Below are 20,611 nucleotides of genomic sequence, written 5' to 3'. Positions count from 1 at the left end.
GGAGGGTCTTTGTGGAACCCAAGTTTAGAAAGAAGAATTTTTACCCATACCAACTCACTCATTTGCATTTGTCATTGCCTTTGTTGATTGTATGATTAGCACAATTATCACAATAGAGTTTCATTCGAGGGTCTTTGTGGAACCCAAGTTTAGAAAGAAGAATCTTTACCCATACCAACTCACTCATTGCATCTGTCATTGCCTTTGTATTATGCTTCTACATTGATCTAACAACCATATTTTATTTCTTGCTTCTCTAAGCTATTATGTTACCTCTAACCAATGTCACTAACCTAGGGTAGATTTTCTATCATTTGAAGAGTTAGCCCAATAAGCATCTGTAGAACTCTCAATGTTAACATGTTCATGACATTTGTATAAAAGTCATAGTCCAAGAGAATTTTTTTAAACACCAGAGGATTCTCTCTAAGGCTCGCTAGTGGGAGACTTGAGGCCTATGCATATATTGACTAATAATGGTTACAATAAAAGGAAATATCAGGTCTAGTTACAGCTAGAGAAATCAATTTTCCACTAACCTAGGAACCTCCTCACATCTATATATTCTCCTGAGCTAGCAAGTAACTTTACATTAGTGTCTATTGTAGTGTCTACTAGTCAACACCTCAATATTCATGTTTCTTTAAGTAAGTCAAGCTTTGTGATAAAATTATGTCGTACATAGATTGTTGTACTTCAATTTGGAAAAAAATAGTGAGTAGTCGCAAATCCTTTTTCTTAAATTGTTTGTTGTTGAATGTCGTTAAGATAATTCCCTATCACAATAATATCATTTACATACAGAGTCAAAATAATGACTCCTTTATTAATATGTTTCACAAAGAAAAAATGGTCTATAACACTTCTTATAAATCTAAAATTGAAGTGTCACTTTGCTAAATTTACCAAATTATGTTCTCAGTGACTGTTTCAACCCATACAAAGATTTTTATATTTTGAACATTAATTCCCTTCAACCATAAAATTAGGTGGATTCATATAAACTTTTTTTCCTGGAGATCTTTAGAGAGGAAGACATTTTTTACATGAAGTTGGTGTGAGGGCCAAGAGCCAATCAAAATTTGTAGTAAGAGAAACAATTATGTGTATCGAATTAAATTTAGCCTTAGGGGAAGGTCTCCTAATAATCTTTACCATAATATTGAAGATATCCTTTTGCCACCAACTTAACCTTTAGTCTTGCAATAAATCCTTATTGTGTTTGACTATGAATACCACTTACAAACGACAATCTTCTTGTGTGGTGGTAGTGGAACAAACTGTCATGCCTAATTTCCATACAATCTGTCATCTCTTCTTTCGTTGCTATTTTACATCATGGATGTTAAAGGGCTTCTTGATGTGAGTGAGGAAGAGACACAAAGAAAATGAAAGCAAGAAAAGTAAAATAACTAGGAGATAATTTATGAGATGACATAAAATTAGAGATTTGATAAGTAGTGGATGGTTAAGTGCAAGACTTGGGTTTTTTCCTAAGAGTGGTAGGTCAAGTATCATAGAAAGGACCAAACATAATTGGAGGCGAAGGAGGAGCACCTACCTTACTGGGATTTGCAGACCCTACAAGAGACTGATCAACTAATAGAGTAGGAGAGTTTGTTTGAGAGGTATGTCATTTGTATCTTTTAGTAGAGGGCCTTCCCGTGGTACCATAGGCTTAAGTATAACTGTAGAAGAGGAGAAACCAAGTGGAGCACAATCTATTGGGTAAAAGCCACCTCAAGGAATGTTACATCAAGTGACAAAAATATTTTTTTCAATGAAGGGTCATCATATACATATCTTTTTTGAGTTTAGGAGTATTCTGATATGATGAACAAAATATATGCAACTGAATACTTTGGGAGGAAATGGAAGATGATTATTATAAAAAACCATAAAATATGGTAAACAATTAATAGGATAACAGGCAGTGAGAACAACATTGGGCTAATAAAATTTAGGCACATTTATATGATGCAGCAAAACACGTGCAATCTCAAGTAGGTGTATATTTTTTTCTTTCAACCACCCCATTTTATTGTGGGAGTCGACGCATGATGTTTGAATAGATGATGCCATTTTTATTGTAGAATGTTTGAAAATCAAAAGACATACATTCCTTTACATTGTTAGATCTAAGAATTTTTAGCTTATAGTTGAATTGATTTGAAATTCGAACACATAATGACTAAAAAATGGTAACACTTTGGATTTGTCTTTCATAAAAAATAACCAAATGACTTTGGTGTAATCATCCATAAAAATAATGCAATACTTGGAAAAAGATATTGGAAACATTCATTGGACCCCATATATTAGAATATACCAAAGAAAAAAGCGTATTACTATTATTCCGATAATGAGGAGAACAAGGACTTCTATGACTTTTACTTATATGACAAAGTTTACAAAGTAAATCTAAAATTGTCTTTATGGATTGTAATGAAGATAAAGAAAGATGTCCTAATCTATTGTACTATTGGAGAGCCTTTTGGTGTGAGGTTGTTGTTGTAGTTATTGTGTGGTTGTCCAAGAAATAGACACTCCCCTGTTCATAATCTCTACCAATAACATGTTTGGTCTTGGTCTACAAATCCTAGAACACACAAAAAAGTATGATAAAAAGTTATAAAATAGTTAAATTTGTTAATTGACTAACAATATAAGGTTAAAGAGAAACTTTGGAGCAAAAAGAGCATAAGAGAGTTGAAACAAAGGTGTATGGGAAGAAGAGTCAACACCTTGTACCTTCATTTGAGATCCATTAGCTTTGGATACAAACCTATTTATGGAACAAGGGGACAAAGATGACAAAAGGGTAATGTTCAAAGGCCAGTCAATAATCGAAGTTATGACAACAGTGAAAGAGAACTACTTGTGGTAGTTGTGGCAAAAGTTGTTGCACATGCTTTTGAGTTTTTAAGGATCTCAAAGCCCTCATTCATCAACACTTGTTTACCTTTGGAAGGTTTAGTGATTCCCTCCTGTAGAACTAGCAATAACTTGATTGGCAGTGGCCCATGTAGAGTTCTCATGCAATACTGCATCCTTTCCTTCGAGTGTATTATTAATATTTTGGTAAGCATTATTGTAGCATCAATACCCTTGGTTGGAATAGAGCATGGTGACACAAATTTCATCAAAGATGGGCAGTGCAATAGAGTTGAGAATATATGTCTTAGCCACCTCATCATATGACTTTAAATTAGCAAGATATATGGTAGTAACAAGTGTTTATCTTTGCATCTCATCTCTTGTACAGTAGAGTTAATAGAGTATGGTTGGGTTATCTTCCATTGTATTAATCCTCTAAATAGAGCAAATTAATCATGTAAGTTATCCTCTTATTTAATATTATATGTATTTTAGAATACATTATATAACTTTTGAAGACTATCAGAACTTGAATATAATTTAGTACAGGTTTCCCAAATAGTCTTTGCAGTTTCTAAGTGAATTACATTGCTAAGCACATGTTCTTTCACATTGAAAATTAACCAATTGAAAAAGTGTTGTATTTTTTTAGCCATTTTTTGTATACCTCAACTTCTTCATCAACTATAGGAGGGAACTTAGTTTTAAGTGAGGGTAAGGATCGAGGTAGGGAATAGACTCTAATCAAACCTCCCTCGTGCACGTAAGTTAACCAACTTGACTTAAAGAAAAAGAACTTAAACTTTCTCATATCGTGAAAGAAAAGAACTTCGGTGATGTTTGCCTAATTGATGAATTTTACATGGAAAATATGAAATTGGCTTTCAGGAAGGAACTATTGACTGCAATATGCTCATAGAATGATGCCCCAATCGATTGCGCCATTGAAGAGCATTATTTAATAAAGTATGCAGTGCTAAAATTAGGGCAGAGTCTAGGAAATAAATACCTCCTTTCATAGCCACCACATATCACCTGTTTGGTCTAGTTGTCTTGAAAAACTCAATAACAAGGGTGAAAAGTGAAAAAGTAATTTAATTTCTTGGTAATTTGACTCATAGACATGGAAATGGAGGCATAAATAAGATATCTAACGAAGGCAATCGTTGCACTTTAGTCTATGTCATCCGCAATAGATACAAAATCAGTCGATAGGACATTGGGACAAGGAAGATAAATTACCTAACTTTCAATGAGATATTTTAAGACACCTGAGTCAATAATCTAAGAATAAGCATCGGAGCATGGAAAGGAAAATAACGTACCTATACCAATAGAGGCAATAGTGGTTGGAGGGGTACTAGAAGAAGAAACTAACATACTCTTTGAGTTTTTTAAAGAATTTCATAATCCTCCTTAGTAAGGGTTTAGAATTTGTTGGTGGGAAAGGGTTGGTTTCTTTGTTTTCTAGAATGTCAACCACTTGATTATGTATGCGAGTTTACCATGTAGCTTCCAACTTTTTTAAACTCATTGATTGTTCAACCCACAGCAACGATCCGAAACCGACGAAATCAAGATTGTTGGAGAGACGAAGTTACTAAAACTTTTCACAATTAAGAATATTTACAGGGTTTCTTTCTTCTCTAAAACCAAAAAAAAAAAAAAAAAAACAATCTTTTTTCCATGTGAGAGTTCCTTGAGTTGCATTGATAAAATTGACCATCAAAGCATGATAATTCCACTAATTTGTACTTAAAAGTCCTTTTTGCTTTGAAGCAATGAAGAACTCAATACATCCTCACTAAAAAATAAACATTGACATTCAAAACTTCCAACACAAACTTTACAATTCACCATTTTAAGCATATGAACAGTACAGTATATAAGGATAAGATAAATCAAACTCTCCAGGATCATTCCACCTGAAAACACCACCAGAGCCTCTCTTTTCAGATTTCTATCCATGTATCTGTTTCCTCTGCAGAATAATAAAAACGGAAAAAAATAAAAAAAATAAAAAAAGATGAACAGAAACACAATCCAGAAAAACAAAAACGAAATCAATAGTTATCTTACATGAAGTTTTCCGTGATGGGTGTATGGAACCTTGGAATTGAAGCCTGCAGAAAAGAGTACTCAGCTTGAATAGATTCACAATTTTTGGAGACTCATTATTATCGATACTATTTTACCGGCAGTGAAGTCAGGAGGAGGAATATAGGAATGCGTCTCCGGCCCTCTGTAGTCTATCTCGTACATCTCTCCTGAGATCAAACCCGCTGTGACGACCTGTCCTTCTGTAATTGTATTCACCGTTAGTTTCAGCTTGGAATTCTGTAAGGAAGAAGAAGAAGAAGAAGAAGTGGAACAGAGAAAAGTGAAACAACCGTGGGCAGTTGAGGTAAAGCAATTAGCTGGAGCTAAAAGGAGAAGGAGAAGGGCAAAGGAGATCCCAGATCTGTGCTCCATCTCTCCAGCTTCTCTTCCTGTCAGTGGGAGGGAGTAGTGAGAGGAGTGGCATTTGAGGCCTCGGAGTGGGGAAGTGGTCACAATCTTCACAGCAGGAAGTTTGAATGCTACATGCTGGGGTGTTGGATTGTTATTAATGGGGCCTGACCTGTTCAAATTTGGTGAACTACAGTCACACAGCTGATCTAATAAAAAAAGTCATTTGGTGTGAAATCGTATGAAATGGTTATCTCAGTTGTCCGATCATGGTAGTCATTGATCAGATGGCTGAGATAGCCATTGATCAGTACTCCCACAGCGGTGCTTCAAATACTAACCCAGGGTCTTCAGTTGTGGCAGGAGGGTTAAAGGAATGAATTCAGTTTTGGTCTCTGGACAGCCCCATGTGTGTATTGTTGTACATTGATTGGGCTGGCTCATAGAGTGGACCCACCTCCACCCACCTTGTCTAGACGTGAATGCACCCTAACAGTTGGGACTGTGCTATATTTGGATGGCATAGTGGTGAGAGGGTCCCAGTGTTTGACACAAATTCTGGCAGGGGCACATGAAATTTAAGCAGGTATGAAGGCGCAGGACCACTCTCCAGCTCTTTTCTCTATTAATATAGCAAAACAGTCTAGTGTACATACCATTAAGACCGAGTGGTCTTCGGGGACCACAGGAGATAATGATCAAATTTTCTTTTTCACTAATTAATTTTTTGAGTAATAATAGTTAAATTTTTGTTTTATTTTATTTTCTAAGGGTAGAAGACAACATCTAGTCAACGAGATAGTTCATCTAGTTGTCGTAGTAGCAAAAAAAGAAGGTTTCTACAAGGTGATCGCTGCAATTACTAAACTCATTGTGTTAGCGAGATAATCGACACTTGACGATGTAATCTGTCTTCCAATATTAAAAATAGGGAGAGGTAGGGGTAGCATCGAATCGAGCTGAGCCCGAACCTGCCTATGTTCGAGTCGAACTTGATTTAAATATTTCGAGCTCGAGCTCGAGCCGAGCCTAGGCTTGAGCCTAAAATTGTTATTAAGTTCGAGCTTAATAATTTTAACCGAGTTCGAGCCGAGCTCGAGCTTCAACATACATTTAAAATTTTTCAAAAAATACATGTCAAATAAATTGTATATAAAATTATCATACATTTTACATAAAATTGGGAATGACCTCTACTTAAAATTGGGCATAAAGGTGGCATCGAATCCAGCTGAGTCCGAACATTGTTATGCCGAGCTTGATTTAAATATTTTGAACTTGAGCTCGAGTCGACCCTAGCCTAGAACCTAAAATTGTAATCGAACTCGAACCTGATAATTTTAACTAAGTTTGAGCTCGAGCTCTACCCGAGTTCGAGCTTAACCTACATTTAATATTCTATATAAAATATATGTCAAATAAATTATATATAAAATTATGCATACATTTTAAAAAAAGAATGATAGGGGAGGTTCAGGATTGAATTTTAATAATGGATTAAACACACCAATATTAATCTTTTTTACTCCAAATGTTGTCTAGCTTGTTTTGTAATTTTTGAATCTGGCCATAAATTTACTATGGCCTCCTTAGTGCCCCTGGTTGAAACTTATATTCTAGGAAAAACTAGAAATGTTTTTCCTATGATACATATTTCAAAAAAAAAAACTTAAAATAAAATCTTATTACTATTAGTGACTTATTAGAAAATTACAAGAAATATTTTAAAATTTTCTTAGGAAAGTTAAATAGACCTCTTATTGCCTCTTCTAGAGAAATAAAATCTAATATATTACTATACTTATTGATAAATTTTTAATCAAATAAAATGTCAAACACAAAATTGCAATAAAATTTGCCTCATGCTAAAAGTATTATAGCATCAACTGTCAAATGCTCATTCAAAAATTTTCTATACGGTTTTCTAGCCCATCTTGGCAGGAAAATCTTACTTAGAAAATTATATGATTTTTTAATAAAAATTTTCAATTAGAAAAATGTTTAAAAAAAACATGAGACTAGAAACTTATTTCTATTAAAATGTATTTTTAATTTCTTCAAGAGCCAATGATGGAAGGAGAGTTTAAGGGAAAAAAAATAATTCACTTTATGAAGAACTTAGGTATTCCGTCGAGACAACGCGAAGGAAGGGGGTTACAGTGCTGGTGTTGTCGGGGATGACGGTTGCGACGGAGGCAGCGGTGACAGAAACAGAGGCGAAGGCGAGGGGAGGAAGAAATCGAACAGCTGGCAACAGAGGTGGCCAGTGAGCAGCTGTCGACAGTGACAAAGGCGGTTGACAACAGCGGACAAAAGGGGCTCGATAGTGACGAGGGGGGAAAATTTGAGCAGTTATTCACGGCGACAGAGGCGGAGACAACAACGGACGGGAAGGGCTTAGCAATAACGAGGGGAGGAAGAATTCCTCACACCCCCCCACCCCCAGCTTATGCTCCCATTCCCCCGCTCCCTCACTCTTGATCCCGACTCAGCTCATTAATGAGCCCGCTTGTGAGTCGTTGAGTTGAACCTGAATTCAGTGGAGCTCGGCTCGTTAATTTAAACAAGCCAATTCCGGATCTCGAGAGATACGGAATCAAACCGAGTCAGCTCGGTTCGAAGCCACCCCAAGAGAGGTACCAAGCCTAGATTGCACATGCATGCAAGAATTAGACAAAAAAGAGTCACATGTAATAAAAACAAATTTTTATATACATAATGAAATTCGTAATCATGGGGATGAGTTGCAGAAGAGCGTCTTCGTCTATTCAACATTTATTCTATAGAGAAGTCACATAAGGACCACCATCAATCCTCTACATTTGAAGGCTCATTACAAGTTAGGTATCTGCTTTCTTCTATTAACTAATCACGCTAATGAGTTCAAGTTTCCGACTCCCCATGCCATCTCTTTGCTGTCTCTTTGTTACTTTAGCTCAATCGTACACGTAAAGGATTCCATAGCTTTTTTGTTCTATCACCGGACAAGTTCAGCAGCGGGAACTGTAGCGAGATTTCTTTGATTCATTCCTGTCGCAGGCAGTAATGGTGGAACCGCCGAGTAACCGATTTTACGGGAGCTTTACCCCCCCTTGTCGGGCGAATGCTGTACGAACGCTACCTATTTGTTCATTTGTCTGAAAGGCTTACAACTATTTGGAGACGTGATAACTCTCCTTTGCAGACTTTTGATTTACATGAAGATTCGTTTAAGCAGCCAAAACCCAGAATTTGCAGATTGTTCTTTAAAGATTTGCGTGAAGGTTCCTAAGGTCGACAGAGATTGAGCTGGGTTTTTAGATGAATGGTCAACCAGAAAGCAGGTGCAATCTCTTCATTTTCTTCTATTAAATGTTTGATTAGTTTACACCTCGAATCGGAAACCCAGACATTTCTAGTTGCAGGGTTTTGATTGTTGGATTATCCTTTCAAATGATTCTTCTCAGTCTTATCTGCTCACCTTTTTCTGTCATGCTGGTCTGAATTTTTCCATACTTGGAAGCTGGAAGGATGAGTTCTAGATCAATTCTTGTAAAGAATCAGACTGAAATTACGATAATTAAATGAGTAAGAAACAAATCTCTCCCAGCTTTATTGGATTCATATGCTTGAAAACAAAACAAGAGGCCGTATCTCAAGTTTAACACCTTCCAGTAATTAATTATACAAGACAGTATTTAAAGCCAGAATCGGAGAAGATGAAGAATAAGAAATGAAGATTCTCTCGTTTCTCTATTCACAGAAACATTACTAAATGCAGAAAAGGAGGGGATCCAGTTCCATTACCCTCTCAATCTATAATTTATTGTCAACTGTAAACGTATATTAATCACAATCTGTTTCCATATGCTTTTCTTTGATCGAAGGTCGAAGATTAAAAGGATAATTAATTCGTCAAAAAATTAGAGCAGAACAAGAGGACAACACGCGCCTGCCAGACCCATGCTTGTTCCCGTCCAGAATGGTGCCTCCCAACTTCGTCCGACTTCCCGGCTCTGATCTACACCGCGTCAGAATAACAGGCCCAGATCCCCCAATCTTCTCTAGCCAACGATCGCCCTCACTCAATCTCCTTCGACCATCTCTCTTCTTCTCTTCTTCCTCTTGCTCCTCGTCCTCCGGCTTCCCCCTCCAGGACTCCGGACCGACCGGCGAACCCCAAAACTGATTTGCGAGTACTGAACTCCGTTGAGGATCCGATCTGCATCTTGTAAGCAAAAGGGCATTTTTTGGCGGTGAAGGAGCAGCAAAATCCTCCTCCGGCTCACAGACTGTGATTCCTTCATCCACCGCAACCGCCAATGCCGCCGCTTTTGTAGGCTTATTTAGACCGTGCCTTGCTGCTTCTCTTTCCGGGTTCGGGTCCTTATTGGGTGAATACTCCCGAACTTGAACTTTCTTCTGAAAACAAAAAGCGAACAACTTCCGCCAGTTGTGTTTTCTCAGGGACGAAAAGGAGAAAAGGCTGCAGAAACGGCAACGGCGAGGGGAGGTATGCTGTCTAGACTTCCTTACTCGGATTTGACCCATGCAGGTAACCTTGGGGGAACCGGGTTCCGGCGTCTCGATGGCTTTCCTCCTGAACATGGGGCTGGAGCGGACTCTCCTGCTCCTGCTCCTGCTCCTGCTCCTGTCATTGCTGCTGAGCAGAGATCTCGTTAAGGGGGGCGGAAAGTTCTCAAGCCGCCCCGGACTGGAAGAAACCGGCTTCGAGGAGAACCTCATCCAAGGACAAGAGACGTTGCAACAGAGAGAGGCAGAACTGAGCACCGACAGGGAGGCTTTCCGGTGACAAACGCCTCTTCCTTGTTCTTTTGAGTTTTGCCCCATCTCTTTCACTGCCACTGTGCCGCACGGTAGCTTGACGTTGACACTTCCTATGATATGCGCCGTCTGTTTTCGCCGGATTACGGATTTTCACGGCATTCGCCGTGTCTTACGCTGAGGAAAATCCGCGCCGTCCATCGAGTACGAATGTGGTCAAAACAGCCATGATGATAATTTTTCTGATAAGCTTGAACGCAGACAAACCAATCTCGTTGAGTCAATTCATGAACAGAACGAGTTAACTCGGCCATTTAAGTTTGCAGTTTGGCTCGAGGGTATCGAATTGGTTAGGAAGTGGCTTTTCTAATCATATATTTCCATCTTACGAGTCATATGTTTTCTCCGTTACTATCTATCTCTATCACGGAGATCAGGGAGCGAAACTAGAAGGAATTGATAGAGTTCTGGGTTTTCAAATCTGAGCTGCCAGGCAAGGATTCTTATCCTCTCGCATTAAACAGGGAAAGAAGAAGATTAGCAGCCGTTTTACCATTGGGAGAAGGAGCCTGTGTCCTCCTTGGTGGGAATAGAGGAACCACCATGTGGGTAAAAGACTCTGGTTTTGGCACAGTTTGCGGCAGTTTTTTCAAGGTCTAAAAGTTGCTTTTTGTCGGTGGTGAATTTTTCAGCTCTCGATCGAACAAAATAGAACCTAATCCGGTAAAAGAGAAGTACAGTAGAAGTTGAACTCACTTATTTCCAAAGGATTTCAGCAACTTGACAATGATCTCCTCCTCTGCATCAGCTAAAACATTTCATCAATTAGGTTAGCTTTCATATGAAGCTGCTCTTCACATCTCATAGGTGCAGGGAAAGGGGACAATAAAATTGAATTCACTTTCTTAAGTAAAACAAGTGAAAGTGAAATCTGACGCATAACCTTCAAAATTCAATTTTAGTCCTAACTCTCTAGGCTTAGCCTCCGGTTCTCTTGTTTATTGTAGCTCTTTTTTTTTCTCTCTCGCCCTTTTTAATTTTTTATAATGAATTTTTATATAATAAGTCCACTTAAAGTCCGAGATGAAAATCAACCGCATGATGCCCTTCATCAGTTGAAGTCGTTAGTGGAGCGTAGATGACATTTCATCTGGATGTTGAGGATGAAGCTGTCCTTTATCTCCACGTTTTAAAATCCTTCATCTCGTTGAAGATTACTTTTTATCTTCTTTGAGATGAAGGACGCGCGCGGTCGCACTCCCCTCTCTCGTGCGTCCTCATTTCCCTTTTTTCCTCCCTCTCTCCCACACCCCCTCTCTCGTCTCCCTGCGCCTCTGACGTCGTTGCTCCTTCTCTTCTCTCGGACTCTCGTCTCTGACCTCTTTTTCTCGGTCTTCTCTCGGATTCGCCTTCTCTCTCTCGCACCCCCCCTCTCGTCTCCATGCCTCCCTCTCTTCTCTCAAACTTGCTCTCCATTTTTCTCTCTCGCTTCTCTCTCTCTTATCCCTCTCAACCTCCCACTCCCTTCTCTCTCTTTTCCCTTTTAGCCTCCCACTCCCTTCTCTCTCTGGCTATTCTCCTTTCCCCTAAAATACCTTACAATTTCGTTTGATTTCGAAGATGAAGATGAAGATGAATTTGTCCACACTAACACCTTATTTCGAAGATTTCGAACATGAACTTGTCCACACTAACACCCATTTCGAAGATGAAGATCATGTAGATGCATGAGATCAAGATCAAGATCAAATTTCCAGTTTGTTGACTAACCCTCCCCCCCCCCCCCCCTTAGCCTCCCACTCCCTAAACCCTAAAATATCTTATTTATTTATTCATGTGGATGATTCGCAAAATAGGTATGAAACTTAATTCCCCTATTTTTTGCCTGAGCACATTACCTAAGTGATTCAAATGAAGGAGAAATCATTTTGGCCTAATCGAATGAACTAAGTAATGCAAGAGTAATTCTTATTTGATTCATTTTGGACTAACCCCCTCTTTCTTAGGGTCAACAAAACGAAAATTTGATCTTCATCTTCATCTCATGCATCTATATGATCTTCATCTTCGAAATTGGTATTAGTGTGGACAAGTTCATCTTCGAAATCTTCAAAATATGGTATTAGTGTGGACAAGTTCATCTTCATCTTCGAAATTTAAAACCATTGATTTTATTAATTATAAAAATAAGTTAATTAAACCAAGTGTTTGAGTTAAAAATATTTTAATTACCACTATTAAATCACTAATACAATAGAGTAAATAAAAAATAAATATGATTAATAAATAAAAAATATTATATTAATAACATCAGATAGATTTTTTACATGGTATTAATTAATAATATATTTTGAAAAAATTAAAAGTAATTAATTAATCAAATGCATACTTTAATTATATTTTATTTACCAGAGACTTAAATATGAAGTTTAATATAGTAATAAAATTGAACAAAAATAATAAATAAATACATATACAACTTTATTAATAGCCTAAAAGAAAGATTATTCAAATAAAGTGTTGTTCTTTTTTTCATTTGAATTTCTTCTACATGAAAGTAGAAAGGTAGATCAGGAATTAGTCCCAACACCTTTGAGCTTTCTTTAAAATGAGTTATTAAGAATTTTTCTGATTAGCTCTTTAGTGTGTATATGTGCAACACAATCAACCATGTATTTCCAAATTTATTCATTTGAAGCATTTAGATTCAAACTTATTTAACCTCTCCCCGTCTTTATGTTGAAGTCATCATTTGCTTTGTATAGTGAATTGAATCAAATAGTGTTTTGTGGAGGAGGGTCTTTGTAAGTTCTGTATCAAATCATCCTAAGTTCCCATCAATTTGCAATAATTCACTTTAAATTCTCAAAACTCCCTCTGATAAACAGATCATTGTCTACAAATACCAATATGAGCTAAAGAAATTGAAATGAACAAAAAAAGAATATATTAATCTTTTACAATGTGGAACTTCCTCCTAATGAAATAAATCAATACAAAAAATGTTATTCTGAATCAACTAAGAAGAATGCTAAAATACCTTTCATCTTAGTGTCATGTCTAATGTCTACAGTGCCCTAAACCCCTACCTACAAAGGTGTACATGCAGCAACTTCTTAACAACCTTCAATGTGGGAATACCTGCGCTCGAAACGAACCTTTTGTTCATAGAACACTTCCGATGACAAGTTGCAGATAGGTCAGTATACTGGTATATGGCTATGAAGAAGATATCTTGATTGGTAAGGCCGGAGTAAGAAAGTCTATTTGAAATGTGTACAATTGGACAGATAGAAGAAACTGCCATAAAGAAAATCATGCCAACTTCAATACATCCCTTTAAAGACAGGGTTTGTGCGGCAAATACTTGCACTGTATTCTTCATATTCTGCTTTTGTATGGCATGCCTACAAATATTATCCAAGGCAGATTGAATTGTTCATTTGTATGAAAACAACAAATAACTGAGAGAGCAAGAAAAGAAAACTACCACGGAAATGATAGAAGGTGAACAGACCAAGCAAAAATCACATATGAGGGTTTCTTGTTTTTAGTAATCACGATTCAGTGTTTAACAAGCGGGCACGATTAGAACGTGGAACAATGATTCACATCAAACATAGCTTGTATCGATTGAGTAAAACATGCAAAAAGCACATATGAAGGGAACATTAAAAAAAAATCCCATCACGAAAACACAAACCATAAAAAATAGAATACCATGTGTTGGATATGTATAACCCCCGAATTTCCTCACCACATAGCAAAAACATTCCATAGTACTTCAAAAATCCTCAATAACATTCTCAAACATTTCAAAATTAATTAAACTATTTTCACTACTGGATATGCACTAAACAATGAGAAAACACACACATCAAGTCCAAATTCATCGAACACCCCTGGTAGAAGCCCATATAACTTCGCAGTCACTATGAACTGTACCTTGTAAGTGATGGGGGTCGGGTTTCGTTGGCTAATGGACGCCAACGAATTGATAAAATATCCTAATAATTAACTTAATAACTAATAAATAAATTTTCAATTCATTACATTACTTACTAATTGATATTAGATTATTAATTACTAGCATAATTACTAGTCATTTTTAAGGGTTTTTTAAAACCCTAAACCTTACAATTATTCATTGTTGGTGATTATTATTTTTAAAATTCCTCACTTAATATAGTTTTCTTACTAAATTTTTTTTAATTATTATTGATATTAATTAATGATTCATGTTATTCACTTTTTTGAAATTTTAATATTATGTGTATTAATAATATTAGTTATATTATGAACTATTATTATCAATCATTATCGATCTACTTTATCAATTAAAAACAAATTAATATTTAGTAGTATTAATTAGTAATAATTTTATACTTACAAATTATTTTGAGATCCTGAGCCGAGTCAACTTGATTGTTATACTTCTAAAATATATTGGGCCATGATATTTCTATAGGATGATTCAACAAAACAAATTTTATACAAAACTTAGCAAAAATATAATTATGTACTAAAAGTACAAAATAGACTACAAAATTATGTACTAATTGGTACATCCAAACAAAAGAAACTAATTTCTCTTCCATTTTCTTTCTCATTTTTCATGGGCATCCAAAACAAGTTTTCTTTTCTTTTCTTTTCTCTTTTGTCTCTTCTCTTCCTTTTCTTTTCTCTCCACTTTATGTGTTCCAACTTCCAAACACAACCTAATGGTCTCTGGAAATGTATTTCTACTAGAAATAAATTTTCAATATTTTTTGAAAAAAGGGACTAATATGGCCTTAAAACTTCAAGGAGAAATTTGAAAAAGGGTCAAAACTTGTATGAGTTAATATACAAATTCAAAGTTTCTATTAATAGAGAAAATTGTTTTCACAAAAAAAAAAGGTGACTTTTCTCAGTAAGAGCCTCTACAAGGAGATGATAATGCCTTGCTCCGTCGTCAAACTCAAATATTAAATTTATTATTTTTTAAAAAATAATCAATTATTAAAAATAACTTGAACGAAGAAAATATGATACAAATTTTTAAGATGGAATAGAGATTGGACTCAAGTATAGACACCCTTAGCTGTACCCATTATTATATTATTTAGACAAGTTAATCTAGTTCCAAAAATATAATATAATTTATTCTATTTACAATAATGCCCTTTTTTATATTTTATCATTAAATATTAATAAAAAATTCAAATAAACATCGTCATGAATTTACGAGATAATAAATAAATATAGAATAAGAAGAAATCAAGTTATAAATCATTCATTTAAAATTTGATGCTTAAATTAAAAATTGAGGGTACCTAAGCTTATTTGTGCAAAGCATGGGGAGAGATCCTTCGACCAAGGTTCGTAATCATGAAAATCCACGAGTTTAAATATTAATTTTGAGACATAATCCCCCTTTTTATTTGAGAAGGATGTTAAACGAATGATCCGATGGTTGAATGAACGATCTGACGAAACTCAACGGCTAACGGCACAGTGAGCTCACGGTGGTGGATGAAACCACCAATACCTCACGGACTGACAGAACAGTCCAAAACACCAACGAGAGAGAGCGTTGAGCTCCTTGGTTTCACGGCGAGCACAAAGTACACGAGCGACGAAGGAAAGATGTTTCCGTTGAGGTTTTCCCCCCTTTCATTATGTATTTAAGTTTTAGGTTTTCTTGTTACAAAATTCCCCATAGGCCCAATACAATACCACCCATCTCATTAAGCCTAATCTAATAACTCTATGTACATAACCCAAATTATATAACAATTATGAACATAAATTACATCTAATATACATTTGAACATATCGTAACTTCCCCCCTCAAATTGATGCTAGTGAAGACATCGGTGTCAGAGTGGTTCCGTCCACTCTTGTTAGAGTTTGTGGTCTGAGTTAGGTACTTGGCTTTCCGCACCTTAAACGACTAGTCTTTTCGGGTTGTATTGGCTAACCGCTGTCATGGTATCAGAGCCGTCCCACGTTCGAATCCCGTGAGAGGCAGTAGAGAATAGGCGGGGGTTCCGTCCACTCTTGTAGGTGGTAGTTTTTCACACCTAATAGACCGGTCTGTTAGGTTGTATTGGCTAACCGCTGTCACTAACAAGAGTGGACGGAACCACTCTAACACCTGAAAAACCGGATTGGCTGCAATCTGTATAGCACTTGTATTATCTGCAGAAGCGGTGTAGAGGAGGGCTGAGAAAACTGGAGCTCAGCAAGAAGACCACGGAGCCAAATAACTTCCGAACACGCAGTAGACATAGCACGATACTCGGCCTCGGTAGATGACTTAGACACTCGATCTTGTTTCTTACATTTCCAAGAAATTAGTGCATCGCCTAAAAACATACACCAGCCTGTAGTAGATCGACGGGTATCGGGGCACAAACTCAGACCACAAACTCTAACAAGAGTGGACGGAACCACTCTGACACCCACCCCGCCCATTCTGGAGCCGCTTCTCACGGGATACGAACGCGGGCCGTGGCGTGCCTAGCTCTGATACCATGTCAAAGTCCTAGGCAAGAGTACTTCCCAAGAGGTCACCCATCCTAGAATTACTCTCGCCCAAACTCGCTTAACTACGAAGTTCTGAGTCAGATACCTGGCCAATACAACCCGAAAAGACTAGTCGTTTAAGGTGCAGAAAGCCAAATATCTAACTCAGAACACAAACTCTAACAAGAGTGGACGGAACCACTCTGACACCCACCCCGCCCATTTTGGAGCCGCTTCTCACGGGATACGAACGCGGGCCGTGGCGTGCCTAGCTCTGATACCATGTCAAAGTCCTAGGCAAGAGTCCTTCCCAGGAGGTCACCCATCCTATAATTACTCTTGCCCAAGCTCACTTAACTTCGGAGTTCTGAGTCAGATACCTAGCCAATACAACCCGAAAAAACTAGTCGTTTAAGGTGCGGAAAACCAAGTACCTAACTCAGACCACAAACTCTAACAAGAGTGGACGGAACCACTCTGACACCCACCCCGCCCATTCTGGAGCCGCTTCTCACGGGATACGAACGCGGGCCGTGGCGTGCCTAGCTCTGATACCATGTCAAAGTCCTAGGCAAGAGTCCTTCCCAGGAGGTCACCCATCCTATAATTACTCTTGCCCAAGCTCACTTAACTTCGGAGTTCTGAGTCAGATACCTAGCCAATACAACCCGAAAAGACTAGTCGTTTAAGGTGCGGAAAGCCAAGTACCTAACTCAGACCACAAACTCTAACAAGAGTGGACGGAACCACTCTGACACCCACCCCGCCCATTCTGGAGCCGCTTCTCACGGGATACGAACGCGGGCCGTGGCGTGCCTAGCTCTGATACCATGTCAAAGTCCTAGGCAAGAGTCCTTCCCAGGAGGTCACCCATCCTAGAATTACTCTCGCACAGACTCGCTTAACTTCGGAGTTCTGAGTCAGATACCTAGCCAATACAACCCGAAAAGACTAGTCGTTTAAAGTGCGGAAAGCCAAGTACCTAACTCAGACCACAAACTCTAACAAGAGTGGACGGAACCACTTTGACAATCGGCCACTTGAAGATTCGAAGAAATGTACGGAAGAGATATTACCCGACGCTCCAAAGTGTCGCGAATGGAGTGATAGTCAACCTCAATATGCTTGGTGCGCTCATGAAAAACCAGATTGGCTGCAATCTGGATAACACTTGTATTATCTGCATGAAGCAGTGTAGATGAGGGCTGAAGAAACTGGAGCTCAGCAAGAAGACTGCGGAGCCAAATAACTTCATAACATGTAGTAGACATAGTGCGATACTCGGCCTCGGTAGATGACTTGGACACCCAGTCTTGTTTATTATATTCCCAAGAAATCAGTGCATCCGCTAAAAACATACACCAGTCAGTAGTAGAGCGGCGAGTATTAGGGCACCCTGCCCAATCAACATCACTGTAGGCAACCAGATGTAGCGCAGAGCCGGTAGGAAAGAATCAGCCACGAGCAAGGGAGCCGCGTAGATAGCGGATAATGCGCTGAGCTGCCGCAAGATAAAGGTGCCAAGGAGATGACATAAACTGACTAGTAGGAGATGTACGGGCGAGTAGTAGTCAAGTATATGAGACTCCCGACTAATCGTCGATAGATAATCAGATCATCAAGGAGAGTCCCTTCATCCTTCCTATATTTGACATTGACCTCCATAGGGGTAGTCACCGAAGATGTGTCCTCCAACCCAAAGAGAGTAATAAGATCTTGAATATACTTATGTTGGTTTAAGAAAATACCTTTGGGTGTGTGATGTACCTCCAGCCCTAAGAAGTATGTGGGTTGTCCAAGATCCTTCATATGAAAAGTGGCATGCAACACCTTCTGAAGCTTGGTAATCAATCCAGAGTCAGTGCCAGTAATGATAATGTCATCCACATAAACCAAGAGAATGACTATGCCCACGACAGACTTATGATAAAAGATAGATGAATCATACTGACTCTGGGTAAACTTGTGGAGGATAAGTGCGCCACAAAACTTCTCAAACCAAGCCCGGGGGGCTTATTTAAGCCCATACAAAGGACGACGTAGCTTGCAGACAGTTCAGGAGAGGAGGTAGACATACCTGAGGGAAACTTTATGTAAACATCTTTTTGTAGATCACTGTGAAGGAAGGCATTTTTCACACCCATTTGATGCAGTGGCCAGGATTGAGATGTTGCAATGGCTAAGATAGTACAAACTATGGTCATCTTGGCAACGGGTGCATAAGTCTTTTCATAATCAATCCTATATTCCTACCTATTCCCCAGGGCCACAAGGCGGGCTTTGTACCGATCCAACGATTCATCTGAACGCAGCTTGACAGAGAAGACCCACTTACTTCCAAGAGGCATAACAGTAGGAGGGCAAGCCATAATGTCCCAAGTGTGATTCTCCTCTAGCGCTTGTAGTTCAGTTTGTATTGCCTTTTGCCAAAAGGAATGGAAATAGAAGACAAAGTAGCTACCAGAGATACAGGGGAGAGAAAACCATACCAGACAGGAGGGTAAGAACAACGCGTAGATCTACGAAGAGTGATGGGAGCAGGAGCAGAGGGAGGATCAGGAGCAAGCACCATGTCAGGATGAGGAGAGGGCAACGAGGCAGTGGGGTGAGGCTCATCAAAGCTCGAAAAACTAAACAGAGAGGCAGACGGTTGAGTAACTTGAGTTGGAAAGAAATATTGATTTTCAAAGAAGACCACATTCCGAGAAACACGGACTCGACGCGCCTGGGGATCATAGGAAACATAGCCCTTTTGAGAACCGACATACCCAAAAAATGCACACATAACTGATTGGGTTGTGAGTTTATGTCGTTCATGATCAGTAAATACACAAAATAAACACAACCGAACGTCTGAAGATGAGTGTATGGACGGAGAATAACCAAATAATTTAATGAAGGGAGAGACATGATGCAAGATAAGGAGGGTAGACGGTTGATTAAATGAACGGAGGTAGAGAGAGCTTCACACCAAAACCTAGGAGGAACGGATGATTCAATGAGAAGGGTGCAAACCATATCAAGAAGGTGACGAGTTTTGCGTTCAGTAACACCATTTTGTTGGGGTGTCGAGGGACAAAAACGTTGAGAGATAATGCTCTTGCTTTGAAGAAATTCCGGGAATTCCGCCGACATGTACTCGCCTCCAGAGTCAGAGCAGAGTACTTTAAGGTGAGTAGAGAATTGTGTTTCAATGAGTGCAAGAAACTTCTTTAAAATGACAAAAACTTCAGACTTAGCCTGTAAGAAGTAGACCCAGGTAAATCGACTAAAGTCATCAATAAATGTGATAAAGTACTTAATTTGTGCATGCAAAACAACAGGAGCAACTCCCCAAACATCATTATGAATAAGGTCAAAGCAGTGGGAGGCATAATGCGAAAATGGTAGAGTTTTACTTTTGCCAAGTTTACATGATAAACAATTAAAATATGTATCACAAGAAGTGCAATCTTGACTGCCTAATAAACTTGATTTAAACAATGTACGAAGTACAACCGAGTTTGGGTGGCCTAGACGTCTATGTCACATCTTAGTGTCAAAGCCAACAACATTACAAGGTAAATAAAGTATAGGAGAACGTGGAATTACAGTGGATAAAAAGACTTTAAGTGGAAATAGCCTGCGCACTTTAGGCCCCTTCGCGATCACCTTCCCCAATGCTTGATCCTGCACAACACAGGGAGAACAAAAAAATTGAACATAATAGTTTTTATCAACCAATTGACCAACAGACAGAAGGTTTGTCGACAAGTCAGGAGACACAAAGACATCAGCTAACGATTGAGAGAGATCACCAACAACACTGATAGGCAGAGTGCTGCCATCAGCAGTGTTGATGTGCAGGTTGCCATCATACTTTTTGACATTTGAAAGAGATACAACATTGTTGGTCATGTGGTTAGAGATACCAGAATCAAAATACCATGGGTGAGTAGAGAGTTTCTGCTTACCTGAGATACCAAAAGTAGAAAAAGCAGATATGATCATCTGTTGCAACATTTCTGGAGTG

General features: G+C 38.4%; 2 protein-coding genes across 2 annotated transcripts; both read right to left on the bottom strand.

Annotated features, from left to right (window-relative positions):
- Nucleotides 1-4,595: 4,595 nt before the first annotated feature.
- Nucleotides 4,596-5,573, bottom strand: LOC137966676 (uncharacterized). The gene is made up of 4 exons (XM_068813366.1): nucleotides 5,268-5,573; nucleotides 5,073-5,177; nucleotides 4,957-5,000; nucleotides 4,596-4,858 (listed from the first exon to the last, which is right to left on the bottom strand). The coding sequence occupies exons 1-4, from the start codon at nucleotides 5,347-5,349 to the stop codon at nucleotides 4,838-4,840; spliced, it is 252 nt and encodes an 83-aa protein (XP_068669467.1). The 5' UTR covers nucleotides 5,350-5,573; the 3' UTR covers nucleotides 4,596-4,837.
- Nucleotides 5,574-9,219: 3,646 nt separating this feature from the next.
- Nucleotides 9,220-10,155, bottom strand: LOC137965328 (uncharacterized). Its single transcript, XM_068811638.1, has one exon. It carries the CDS (start codon nucleotides 10,153-10,155, stop codon nucleotides 9,220-9,222), a length of 936 nt encoding a protein of 311 aa, XP_068667739.1.
- Nucleotides 10,156-20,611: the final 10,456 nt, after the last annotated feature.

The sequence above is a fragment of the Aristolochia californica genome, unplaced genomic scaffold (genome assembly GCF_029961685.1).
Source record: "Aristolochia californica isolate CCGP_79_NKW_82.1479 unplaced genomic scaffold, dmAriCali1.0.hap1 SCAF_5, whole genome shotgun sequence".
In the NCBI taxonomy this organism is placed as follows: domain Eukaryota; kingdom Viridiplantae; phylum Streptophyta; class Magnoliopsida; order Piperales; family Aristolochiaceae; genus Aristolochia; species Aristolochia californica.
Note: the sequence above shows the minus strand (reverse complement) of the source record. Positions and strands in the feature narration are given on the sequence as shown.